The sequence below is a fragment of the Falco peregrinus genome, chromosome 6 (assembly GCF_023634155.1).
Source record: "Falco peregrinus isolate bFalPer1 chromosome 6, bFalPer1.pri, whole genome shotgun sequence".
NCBI classification, from domain to species: domain Eukaryota; kingdom Metazoa; phylum Chordata; class Aves; order Falconiformes; family Falconidae; genus Falco; species Falco peregrinus.
Genome location: NC_073726.1, coordinates 81,798,702 through 81,811,279, shown reverse-complemented (window position 1 = coordinate 81,811,279; position 12,578 = coordinate 81,798,702). Strand labels below are relative to the sequence as shown.

At 39.1% G+C, this 12,578-nt stretch overlaps 1 protein-coding gene across 1 annotated transcript in view; it reads left to right on the top strand.

The window, feature by feature from the left end:
- Positions 1-3,467: 3,467 nt before the first annotated feature.
- The window catches only part of LOC101911269 (potassium voltage-gated channel subfamily KQT member 1-like), a 510,981-nt gene continuing 501,870 nt past the window's right edge, over positions 3,468-12,578 (top strand). The window contains exon 1 of the mRNA XM_055809352.1: positions 3,468-4,025. Within this exon, the coding sequence (XP_055665327.1) occupies positions 3,643-4,025 (383 nt within the window). The 5' untranslated portion in view covers positions 3,468-3,642. The remainder of the gene's footprint in view (positions 4,026-12,578) is intronic.

Here is a 12,578-nt window from a genome sequence, read left to right as displayed (position 1 = left end):
GGTGGGATAGACGTGCTCTCTGATCATGTGGGCTGCATAGGCACATCAAGAATAAACACAAGGTGAGGCGTGAGCCCAGCCATAAAAGCCACACTTTTGTATATATGCAGTTGCAGGGTGTTATATGCATATATAATTTTACCAATGAAAACTTCAGCAGTTAGACACTTCTGAAATCATACATTTCTATTTCACGAGTCATAAATTAGTTAGCTGACTAATTGCTTTTTGAGAGTTTGACTCAGAGGTACAATATACTGTGTTTGGGGGGTGTGTGTGTGTGCGTGTGTGAAGGACTGAGTTCATGTCTTTCACAGTTCAGGCTAATAAAATCTCAACACTAAATCATCTTTTCCTTGATCAATAAATATGAGTCAGATTTCTGCAGTGGTTTCAGACATGCTGCTATTATGCTGAGCTTCTGTGTTTGCAGGAAAGCTGGGTACTACTTTTCCCTCAAAGGACATTTATTTTAAACCATAAAATAGTCAAGATAATTATTGTTTGGTTGGTTGGTTGTTGGTTGTTTTTGTTTTTTAAAAATACTTTTTTCCTACATACTTTGGCTAGTTATTTAGAGCTTGAGAAATTATATTCAGGAGAGGTCAGGGGTGAGAACAGGCAGCAACTTTTGCATTTAAGAAACTGCTTTCTGGAAAAGTTAATAGATCAGAGAGTATAAAGCATAAAAGTATTAACTGATGCAGAAAGCATTTCAAGGAAAAAGCATGAGGAAAAATCTGGAAAGAATTTCTGTGGCTCTAGTCAGGTATTAGTCCTTCACAATAGCTCACCTGTAGTACTCTCTGGAATACTGTATTCAATTCTGTGCACAGTGTAAACTGAGTCACACAGCATCCAAAGACAATGTTCTGGAGGGGTTGGTGTTTAGCGAAGTAAAACCACAAGACTGATGTTTATCAGAAAAAGAAAGGATCTAAGAACATCTTTTTTCAGTGGTATGGACATATAACTAGGAAACTAGGAAGTAACTTTCTGGGATAATTTTTCCAAGGAATGAGAGGTCTTAGCCCCCTGAACAATCATAATAAAAGTTAAGGACCATGTGCAATGGGAACATTCCCCCACTGCCAGAACAAAAGATGAAACGGTTACTTCTGTTTCATTCTTGGCCACGACTGTGGAAAACTGGGCAGCAACTCACATTCAGAACACTGGTGTTGTGGACAACAGTCTGATTTCTGTTAGAAAAGGGAGGAACAGCAGTATTGACTTTCTCCTTTCTGTTTAGAAAGTGCAACAATAAAATGAGGAGTTTGATGCTGAAATGGTTATCTTTAGGATTCTTTTCATCCCAAATTAATACAAAAACCCCCAAGCCATAGTTCAGAAAGGCAACAACAATAGACACTGATTTTTCCGTTACTTAACGTGACATAATGAAGTGCTGCTTTTGGTTTTGACAAAACTTTGATGGAAAAAACCCAAACAACTGAAGCTGCCTGTGGAGACTTACTCAATATGAAAGCCTTCTGCAGAGCTTCCAGCTACCTACAAGCAACACCTAATTCAGTTTTTTAAAAGTTGTGCGGTAACCCATTTAATGAAGTGTATGCAGATAAGAAAAGGACTGAGGGAAAGGAGGATGATCCCCAGCAAGACTGAGCTGTTGCCTGTGATTGCTGGTTTTGACAACAGGAAGAAGCAGGAGTAACTCCTCTCTGAAACTGCTAAAACTGTTCCAGAGCTCTTTCTCAGCCTTTTGCAAGGGCGGCCGTATAAGGCACATAAAAGGGAGGGACCCTGCTTTACTCAGGGTGGGGTTTGATAAGTTGGGGGCAGAGTCAGGCAGCAGCTATCTAGGGAGCCTGGTGTACAGAGCTGAGGGAGCAGCAAAGAGAAGGCACAGGAGGGCATGCGACAAGAGAAAGTAGGTAGTATTTGCCCGGTGGTTTCAGGTTTTTCTGTGCTTTATATCTGACTGTGTACGATGCCCTGTTTTGATTAAGCAGGCTAACAAATGTGTTTCAGGCAGCTTTCTTTGCAACTGCTGGGTGCTACAAGCACTTGTCTAGGCAACCCCAGCACTGTAAAATGAATGATACAAAGGGAGCGTACTTCTCATAGGGTTTGTTATGCTCTTGTTGTAGATTGACTCAGATGAAGGGCTTTGTGTTCTGACTTTAATGTTCGGTCCTTCCAGCTTTTCATTGTTAAGAGAACTGATGAGGGAAAGGAAGTATTTCTCTGTCTGCTGTAGCGCTAATGTAGGAATGCATCAGTCCACCTTACAATGACCAGTGTTAAGAAATGAGCACATTGTAACAACTCCTCTGCTCCATGTAAATGTGTTGTGGAATAACTCGGAGGGCTCTGTCCAGATGTACTACAATGGGAGTTCATCCACTACACATGAGGATCTTTAAGCAACAAGAAAAAATAAGCTTCATTTAAAAAGAAGGGGTGAAGGCTGAAATTCTCTCTAAATTACTCTATTCTGCTAATGCTAAAGTAACTCGGAATGTGGGTGTGAGTCTCTTGAGGAGAGGAGCAGCCAGCTGTAACTCCTAGGCATGTGGGATTTATATTGTGGATAACACAGTACATTACAATATGACATTACAGACATACTTTTTACATTAACATCAGCAGTGCTTTGAAGTTAAATTCACCTCTCATGATATTTTTCGTATTCTCATATTTTCACAGTATTTTCATTTTAGATAAGCATTTCAAGGAAGGAAGCTTTTCATGGCACTGTGTAAGAAATGAGGCAGTGCAGAAAATGACACTTAGCTGCTGTCAGTCTCAAAAATTATTGCTGCTGAGTATCTGTGTATTAGCAGCAATGTAAGTCTGCCTCATGAAATATATATTGATCTGCAAAAGCCTTATTTTCTGTTTTCTCTAGGTACTTGCTTGAGAGTAGCAAAGTTAGCAGCAGACATTAAATGGCCTGAAGAAAATCAGGCCAGGAGTCTTTGATCTTTTCCCTTTTAACAATATTAGGCTTCCAGTGACAGTTATAGATAAAGGCATCCTCCTTTTTGCACTTGAGAAAAATTGTTCCTGAGCACCATGGACTGCAAGATCAGATCTGTGAAGTGACTGAAATAATTTAGTCCAGGCTTAAAATCTTTCTGTAACATTAACATTCCAGATAAGATCTCTTGAAGGTGTAGGTGTTACAGTTCAAAACCTCAATCAATAGAGGTTTCAGGCAATAGAAAGTTTATAAATTCCAGGAAATTTTCACAGTTCCACCTCTAATCAGGACACTTTAAGAACTGCTCAGCTTAAAATAATATCATAGGATTACCTCTCAGTACAACTCTGCAGCTGTACTGGTGTTGCACTATTTAAACAGTTTTGAGCTTCCTTCTTAATAAATGTAACTTCCTTCCTCCAGAAGCCTTAACTTCTTTCCTTTCCCAGTCTCAAGTTACTTCTGGTGTCTAGCATGAGTCATTGTCTAATACGTTTTTCTGATTTAATTTCAGAGGCTGTGAGTGACAGAAGGTGACAGGCTGACAGTTCACACTTGTGTCACAGAGAGGCTCTGTGATAACAGCAGAAAGTCATCAGCTGCTGGAGAACACTCTGGGCAGGGAGGACACACAATACCGTCTTCGTGATTTTAAATATTGATCAGGCTTAGTAATACCTGTGCATTGTTACAGAATGTCCTGTGATAGTGGAGAAACTGTTGGGCACTCCATGTATAACCGCTGTGGATGGGTTCAAGGCTCCGCTTCCCAGCTTAGCAGTCTGAATGGAAATAAGAAATCTCCCACATCGCTGGAAGTCAGGGGGAACTTAGGCAATATGCAGTACTCTTCCGTGGCGCTGGATCCAGAAACCCTGGTGAATAATGGATCCGGGATTCCCCGCAACTCTGAGGAGGACACAAAGGCTGCATCCTTGACAGAAAGTGAAGTCCACAGGGCCTGTACAACAAAGTGTTTCCTTAGCCATTATTTAACTAAAACTAGTATGCAGGGAGATGTCTACAACTTCCTGGAGAGGCCCAGTGGATGGAAGTGTTTTATCTATCATTTTACAGTGTAAGTACCTGCATTTTCACATAATCTTTTGTGTAAGAAAAATCTGAAACTGTCCACTTAATCAGCCAGAACTCATAGTACTTGAGCTCCTGGGCTGAAAACCTGTTCCATGAGTAATCCCACTGAAAGCAATGGAAATGCCAGTTTCTCAAAGGATCAGCTGCTATATCCATTAACATTTCCAGAGAAGGGGTTTTTATTCTTCACATGACATCTGTCCTCAAAGATGTACACTGTATAATTGATGTTTCTGAGGAGAAGTCCTATATGAGGCCGTTTTCATTGATGCCTTAGCTACTTTACATTATTCTAACTTTGGACACTGCAGTTTTTACCATGCGATGTGGAAGGTTCAGCTCTGATCAGATATGTCACCTTTTTATAAGTCCATTTTGCTTACGCTGAAGTGCCAAAACAAGTAATTTTTTGGACAAATATATAATCATAACATTACTAATTTGAATTCATTTACAGTCCTGAATATAAAATGAGTAGAAATTTGGCAAAACTTTTTCATTATACCATGTATGTAGTACCTACAAGGAAGAAATCAAAGCTTTCATTTACCTTTGTAAAACAGTGGCTAGTATATTAATACAGCTGTTACTGTTTTCTTTGAGCTGCTCATGGTATCTGTCAAGTTTAGCAAGACCTCAATTACTGCTTTGAGTGCTGCTTAACAGAATGATAATTTGTTATTTTACCTGTAGAAAGGGTCCAGCTGTGCTCTCACTAAGGCAAAAGGAAGTTTTACTGGCTGTAGTGAGTGCAAACTAAGCCAAAAGTCCTTGCTTTTATTATAGATTTAGCATATGTCCTAAAGAAATGCAGAGTGTTGAAATTGTCCTGTTTATCTCAGATGAACTTTTCTATGGCCTAACAGCATTTTGGAAGAAAACATTATCGTTTACTACAGTCAGGAACTGCCCAGAGAATTATAAGAATTAATCATAATGCTTCTGTTTGGCATAAAATAGATGGTCTTATTAGTATTTACTTCCTTTCACCCTTCAGATTTGTGTATGGATTCTTTGAAAAGGATTTTTTGATTAATGAAATTTTGGCAAGTAAAGTCCTAGGCTCCCTTTCAAGGACTATGCCTATAGTACATAATAATTCCTAAGGCTTAAACAGATGTAATTTGTGTAAACTTAAATATGTGAATAGCCATGATTTAAGCCTATTTGAGGTTAAGACTTACTAATTTTGCTAAAATGCATTTGTTTCATCATCTCTGTTGCTTTTATCTTAGGCTAAGGCTGATCTTTAATATGTACTTATATTCTGTGATGGGCATTAAAATAAAATAAAAAAAATAAACATCTATACTCACTTCCACACGTACTAGAAAATTGGAGAAAATATTTGCATTACTATCAGAAAACTTATTTCTTTAACAGTACACGGATTTAAAATTTACATGTAAGAGTACATAAATTGACCTCTTTTAAAAGCTTTTTCTTTGAGATTGCTTAAAAGGAAACATTTTAAACATAGGTTTTGGGCAGCATTTTGTCTTAAGTATATTTTTGCTAATAGTTATCCTAGTAATTCCATGGTGTGTTCATTTACATAACAAGTTTCTGTCTTGGAAAGAACATACTTTACAATATTAAATGTCGTTAAACATTGTTGAAGCAATAACATGCTAATCTAAAATACAATTAATTTTATTGTGAAAAAGTTTCCCATGTTACATCTGCAGTTTTGGAGTAATTTATGTAGCATTGCTATGATGACGATGACTGGTTTCATAACAAATCAAATCTTCCAAGTATGTAGCTGATGTTTGTGTAGCCTGAAGGAGCTGGATGTGCAGACTCCCTTCATTGTCCTTTCGTCCTTCATTTGCCAGAAAGACCACATAACTCATGTACAAACTTGTGGGAAGTTTCTGTCCAAGAGGGACTGGAGTCTGTTCTGATCTAGAGCCAGTTCTGCTAGAAAGAACCTAACTTTCCAGAAACAGGCAAGGCAAGGGAACAGCAAGTGCTTCAGGAGGTGACCTTCCTCTTGCATTCTGAAATTGCCAAGATAGCCTCATTTCCTATACCATTTGTAGTGTGCCTGATACTTCAAGTTTCTTTTAAGGGAGTAAACTCATGCTTCTTAAGGCACTTCATAGTGTGTGGTAGAAAAGGGAATTATATTTGCCTAATTATATGTGGAATTTGTGTTATTTTAGCAAAGTTATTCTAGACTAAAATTATAGGTTCAAAACAAAACGTTTGAAGGGGTGAGTGGGTTTGCTTGACAATTCCCCCTCCCAGTTGTGAAAACATTCTCGCTTAGGTAATTTTCAGCTTCACTGGAGGTACTGTGAAATACTTAACTCCTGAAATCTCCAAGAACAGAGTAGAAGATCTCACTGAGAACTTAGAAAGAGGTGATGGCTTGAGAAACAGCTGTGACATGCAATAGCAATACATCGATCTTAACCAACCAATTCCTGTGGCTATGTAAGAGCCTTAAGGTATTGGATATTAATGTATGTGAGAGTCCAGCACTTTGCCATATGGTCCTCAGTCCAGAAAAAGAAGTATGTGCCTGGCTTGAATTTGATTTCTAAACTCGGCTATGCACTTGCTTAAATCACATCCAAATGTCAAGATATTCGGGTGTAACCCTCATATTTCATCTTTTGAACGAAAAGTATAATATGTATTGGTAATGAGTTTTATGTATGGTAATGAAGTTACTTGGCAAACCCACACGTTTAAATAATTTAATTTTAAGTGGAGCCTCATTTATGTGATGAGTTTATGTTTCTGAAACATGTATACATTTAGTTACAACTGGAATGGCTGAATTATGGTCCAGAATATTGGCTAAAATACTGTGTCCACATACGTGTGAACTGAGTGGTGAGGGATGAAGTCAGGCAGTTATCCTGATAATATTATTGACCCCTGTTTAGACACCAGGTAGCAATGAACATAAACCAAAACCAGAATCCAGTGTAGGTACTCAAAGTGCTAGAATGTAACCGTGTTGGGGAATGTTACACTTTGAAGTCGCTGCAGGCCACTTTGGCCATACAAATAGGGGTGGAGAAGATCCCCTGGCTTTTCTGCCATGTTTGTGGAAGCAAAGAACCAGAAGTAGGAAGACATAACTCAAGCCTATTGAAAGAAGAAGATCACTATATGTGCACCCACATGTACGTACACGCTGAAGTGGTGACCAATAGTAGAACAGTTTGGTTTCACTTCTGTTCAGGGAGAAGAGGTAACTGCTTGTTGTCATATGTTATTTTGTTCTGTGAGTGACAGAGGCCACCTTGTGTCAGCCCAAGGCTATGTCTACATAACAGTGCAGCCCGGTGCTGCACAGCTGCACTGGCTCAAATTCCAGGAAAATAAAACAACTGAATGTGCACAGGTCTGCACTGGTGGATCCATAGTACCTTTTCCCCTCAGATATGCCCTGTTGTTTTTTACTCACTGCAGTCCAACTGCCTTGTCCTATCTTTCCCATTTCTCTGGAACATCCAGTGACTTCTCATCTTGGTCTTTTCAGCTGCTGTTGTCTGGGTAGCTGAATTTTTCAGTTAAAACCCAGAAACTTAGAGGGGACCTGAGTGGGTAGCACTTAGGCTAAGAAGTGATGAAGCAGAACAAATGAAGTCTAATGAAACAGGGACAAAGGAGACCCTGGGACCGAAAGACAGAAGGGTAGATTGGATTGTCATAGAACGTGATACTGGTGCCAGTGATGCTGAAACTGGAGGAAAAGCAATACAAGATCAGGCTAGCTCAAGAACAAAGGGAAGCAACCTTAAGCAGGAAAGACAAAGGAAAAAGGACTAGCAGCTTTTGAAGATGAGAAAGCTGGATATAGGCACACAGGGCTGGAGCTGAGGGACAGCTGAAAATGGTCAAGAAGCTCAGAGAGCCACTGGGAGGAAGAAGGGGTAGGAGATGACAGCTGGAAGCTAGGGGAAAGAGAGAGCGTGGAATCCATGACAGGAGAAGGAACCTTTCACCCGTAGGCAACTGGTTTGAATCTTGTCCAAGTCAATAGTGAAGAAGTAATGACTGTGGGGAGATACAAAAGGAGCTGTTGGTCTCAGTCCAGTTCTTAGCGAACGGATGTCAGCATCACTGCTGGAGTTAGCACAGCTGGAAGGCTTGTTGGCAGTCAGTAGAGAAACCACAGGCTGGTTGAAAAGGGAGGCAAGTCTAAGGCAAGAGGGAGGCCCATGAGAGGGACTCTTAGATTGTGTTCTCAGACCTGCCACTTTCTTGTCGTGTAACACCATGAAAGTTTAAGTGAGAACTTGCAGCTGTTCCAGGTTTCTTAGTGCTGGTTTGGCCACTTGTTAAATGAGTGTTAGTCCTTGCTTTCATTTAAAAGTTAGACCAGTCTTTATATCCCCTAACCTCCCATGGGATGGGGTGAGCTGATTTAACAGCCCATTGCTAGCAAACCACCTCCAGTTCTGCTCAGCCTCATCCACCTCAGCCATTCAGCTTGCTCCTGCCAGTTCTAGTTGTCCTTGGATATCCCTGAATAGCCAGTTCAACTTGCTATGCCACCAGAAACCTAGGCTAGCAGGAGAAAGACGATGGTCTTCTGTCAGGTTAGTAATACACATTCAGCATCTTGAAGTACTGTCCAGTTGTTCTCTTAGTGCTCCTAGTGGATCATAATCACCTGTTGAATTTCATATAAAGTTGTACAGAATAATTGCAAAGTAACACAGCAAGTCATCTGGCAAGTACTGCGGACCACCTGGCTTGATGGCAAAACATTTCACAAATGCGAGTTTGCCTAGCAACAAAGTCTGCTCTCCAGGCTCCTGTATGATTTATGGGGAAAGAACTCCTCCAAACGGTGACTCAGGGAGTGTAATGGCTGTTGCTTCAAATCATTCCTAGGGGACGATGTCTGTCTGGTGACTGCATGGTAAAGATAGGGAGAATGTCCTCCCTAGAGTATGGTTTCATTATATCTGGCATAATAGTTTACCAAGACCAAAAAGTTAAGATTCCCTCTCTCACCTTCCCTTCTTCTGTCCCAGACACCTACTTCTGCTGTGTAATGTGTGCTGCCTCTGGCTCTCACTGTAGCCCTCCTAAGCAAAGTCAACTCACTTTAACGGCAGAAATCTAGCCAAGCAAGAAAGCGAGTAGCTTTGGATACTTCAAGGAGTCACAGTATATCAACAAATGGTCTGATTGCTGGAACCAGCACTGACCAGTTGGCCAAAACTGGAACGGGATGAGGGCGAGCTCTCCTTTTTGCCACCAGACAACTGTGGTGTCAGCTCAGCTTCATATGAAAACATGCCCTAAGCTTACTTTGTTACCCCTCTCCTCCTTGGGACAGACTCCCACAGCTCCTTCACAGAGAGGCACACAGGCACACACACATACCTGTTCCTGGCAGCTTGTTGAAAAGAGCTCATCTAAGGAATTCCTGTTGAATATTTTAAAAGTGTGTGATCCTTACAAAAAATATGAATTATATCAATAATGCTGCTAAATTATGACTTTGGGAGGAGAGTACAGAAAAATCAAGAACATGTTTGTAAAACGGGGGCTGGCCAGCTAAGTGTTTTTTCTTTTAGGAAAGATTCTATGTACTAAAGTCTGTGTCACCACGAGTAACACAAAAAGAAGAGAGTTCATATTATTGGGATAGATGAAAAATTGCAGTTTCCTCTTAGTATTGTTTCTCTTCGGGCTTTGCTTTCTCAATATTTTTTTACTTCCCTCAAATTCATGTAAAAAATGCAGTAGTCATGTTCTGTTAATGCAATTGAAGATGTTAAGAGCCACCGTTCTGGCTGATACTCCATTTTTGTTTGGCACACAGCTGCTGATGATGATGTAAAGAACATTAAAAGGCAAAAAGACAAGGGTCTGGTGGTTCCTTTTAATGACTGTGGGGCACTTGCCTGCCTGTCTTTTGGTACATCGACTATAGCAGCTCTCGGTGAAACTAGATATATATAGCAAGTAAGTTAGCGTAGTGTTCTGCTTCTGTTTTTATCTGTAAATAGGACCTATAGCCCATTATTTATAACTGTTTATCTCAAAGGGACCATCAAATTCCCATTTTTGTCCTTTTCACAAATCTCTAGAATGCAAGCAGATATTTTGCTTTTTCCAATGATGTGATTGTAATATGACCAGCATGAGCAACAACTAAAGTTCAGAGTAGTTATGACTGCTTTTGAGATTCTCATTTTGATCTTGATGTCACAGCTTAGGTCTGGACATTATGTGCTTTCAAAAGGATAAGTTAAGGATTATGATTATGATTATGGTTATTATTACTGGATTCAGGATATTTTTTACCAGCATAACAGTTACTTATTTGGACATTTTGTACAGGAATTGAACTGACAAGTTTTCCAGTTTAGAACTACAGTAGCTACTTTTCATCTATTTAGTAGCTACAGAGAGGTATTAAGCTGATGTCTTGTCTACGAATATAAACTTCAGGTACCGAAAGATAAGCAATATTAAAGGGAAGAAACTCAAGAACTGTTTTATTAAAGTGGAATGTTCCTCTTACTGCTTAAGGTTGCAGGTTCAACTGGCTGATATGGCGGAATGACTTAAGTTGCTAATGGAGGTGCATTGGTATTAAACAGAATTGTCTTTAGCATTCTGTAAAGTTCCAGGATTTGGCTGTTCTAAAAATACATGGGGCCAGTTATTAATTTTTAGTCTCTTTTCCTAAGGAAATGAGGTTTATGCAACCACACTGTCTGAGCATGTCAGTCTGAAAGTGCCTTACCAAAAACTTTTGAGCCAGTTGGCAAATTTCAACTAACATTGATGAAGGATGAGACATGTCAGAGATACTAAGTTTCTTCATGTTTTGTTAAAATAAGCATTTGGATAGAGGAGAGATAAAATAATAACCCCAAAGATGAAAACACTTCACTTCAAGCTCAATTAAATTGTTTGGCACCAAAGAGTCTTTTCAGGAGAGAGATGTTACAAAAGTTCCTAAGGAAGAACTTTGATGTGAGCATACTTCACTTTAGGCACAGAATAACCTAACCACAGGGCACAAAGCCATAGGCTATGTAAGTTTTATTTTCATTTTTTGAAATTATTGATGACTTTTTCCATCATTTATGTAAGAAATTCAATCCATCTTGTTCTAGAAGCTCAAATTTGTAATAGACTGTGCAATGAATATGTATTAATGTCTGCACAGGCTAATGTTGTTTCTATAGTGAAACCATTTGTTTCTATAGTGAAAACAAATACTGTAGTGTGGCGTTGATATGGTGCTGTTGATGGAATTCAGTTACACTTCTGTGCAAAACCTCTCTGTTCTTACAGAAACCAGCAAAATAAAAATACTCCTTGATGTTAACATTACAATTGTTCATTTCCTTGTAGACTCCAGATGGTATCAAATTCAAGAAGAAAAGTGTTTCAGTTGTCTTCATGATAATCAAGCTGTCATTTGCTGTATTTGCACAGCGTCACTGTATGCATTTATTCTTTCCCCTTTTTCTTATACTGAACCTAAGAAACATTAGTGAGTACTACAAAGAGGTTGGTCTTTGTAAATGGTGGTAGCAATTTCCTGTCCCTGTGGAGAAGTGTCATAGATCGCATGCCAAAACCTACTGATTTTTTTGTCTCACAGTCAAGGTCAATGATACATGTATCAGCATCATGAACACTGATCATGAAGTCATGATGATGACCTGTTTCTGTCAATGTTTGAAGAACTGATTAGATCTGTTCTAGAAAGTCTTAGTGATATAGAATCAAAATGGAAGCTTAATTCCTGTGCTCAGGGAAGGAAAGGACATGCAGACATTCTGGTAACAAGACATGTAGAGATGAGCACAAAAGACAAACATAGCAGCACAAATGTTAATGCAGATACAGACACCGAATTGAATCAGGGAGCTTAAATCCCAGGAATGGCAGGGCACTGAAAAAAAGGTTTCTGTCAAGATCAGTGCTTCTGGAGATTGTAGTGAGTGCATGAATGTAATTTGTCAGTTCCGGACTACTGCCAGCTAAACTCAGATAAAAGGCAAAATCCAAACCTTACTGCTCTTTAAAAAGCAGAAAATATGTTAGGCTGTTAAATGCTTTAAAAATGTGAAGCACTCATTACTAATAGGAGCTATGCATGTTTTAAAAATAACATCTTTAGGCAGTTGATTCAGAAAGTTGGTTTGAAGTGGGAGATCTTTTTGTATGATATGTGGCTCATTCTTTGATTTGAACAGCATTGGTATTAGCAATTGATTCAAAACTGGTTTGTAATAGTTTATACATATGCAGATGAAAGGTCTCAAGAAAAATGCAGAATAATAGTGTGTATTTGTAAATTAATTTTTAAATTTTCTAGGTGTTGTGGAAATATTAGCTAGTTAGTTCTGACTGAAGCCAGCTGAACAACTTCATTTTACATGCAGTGAGGCTATCGAGCATTTCTGAATGCAATATAGAATGAGCTAAAGAAAAAAACTGAAAACAGATATCCTTAGTATACCCATGTTATAGGTGGAATTTTCCTTCGGTTGAGGCTTTAAATCCCTGAAAATACTTTATTCTGAGGCAA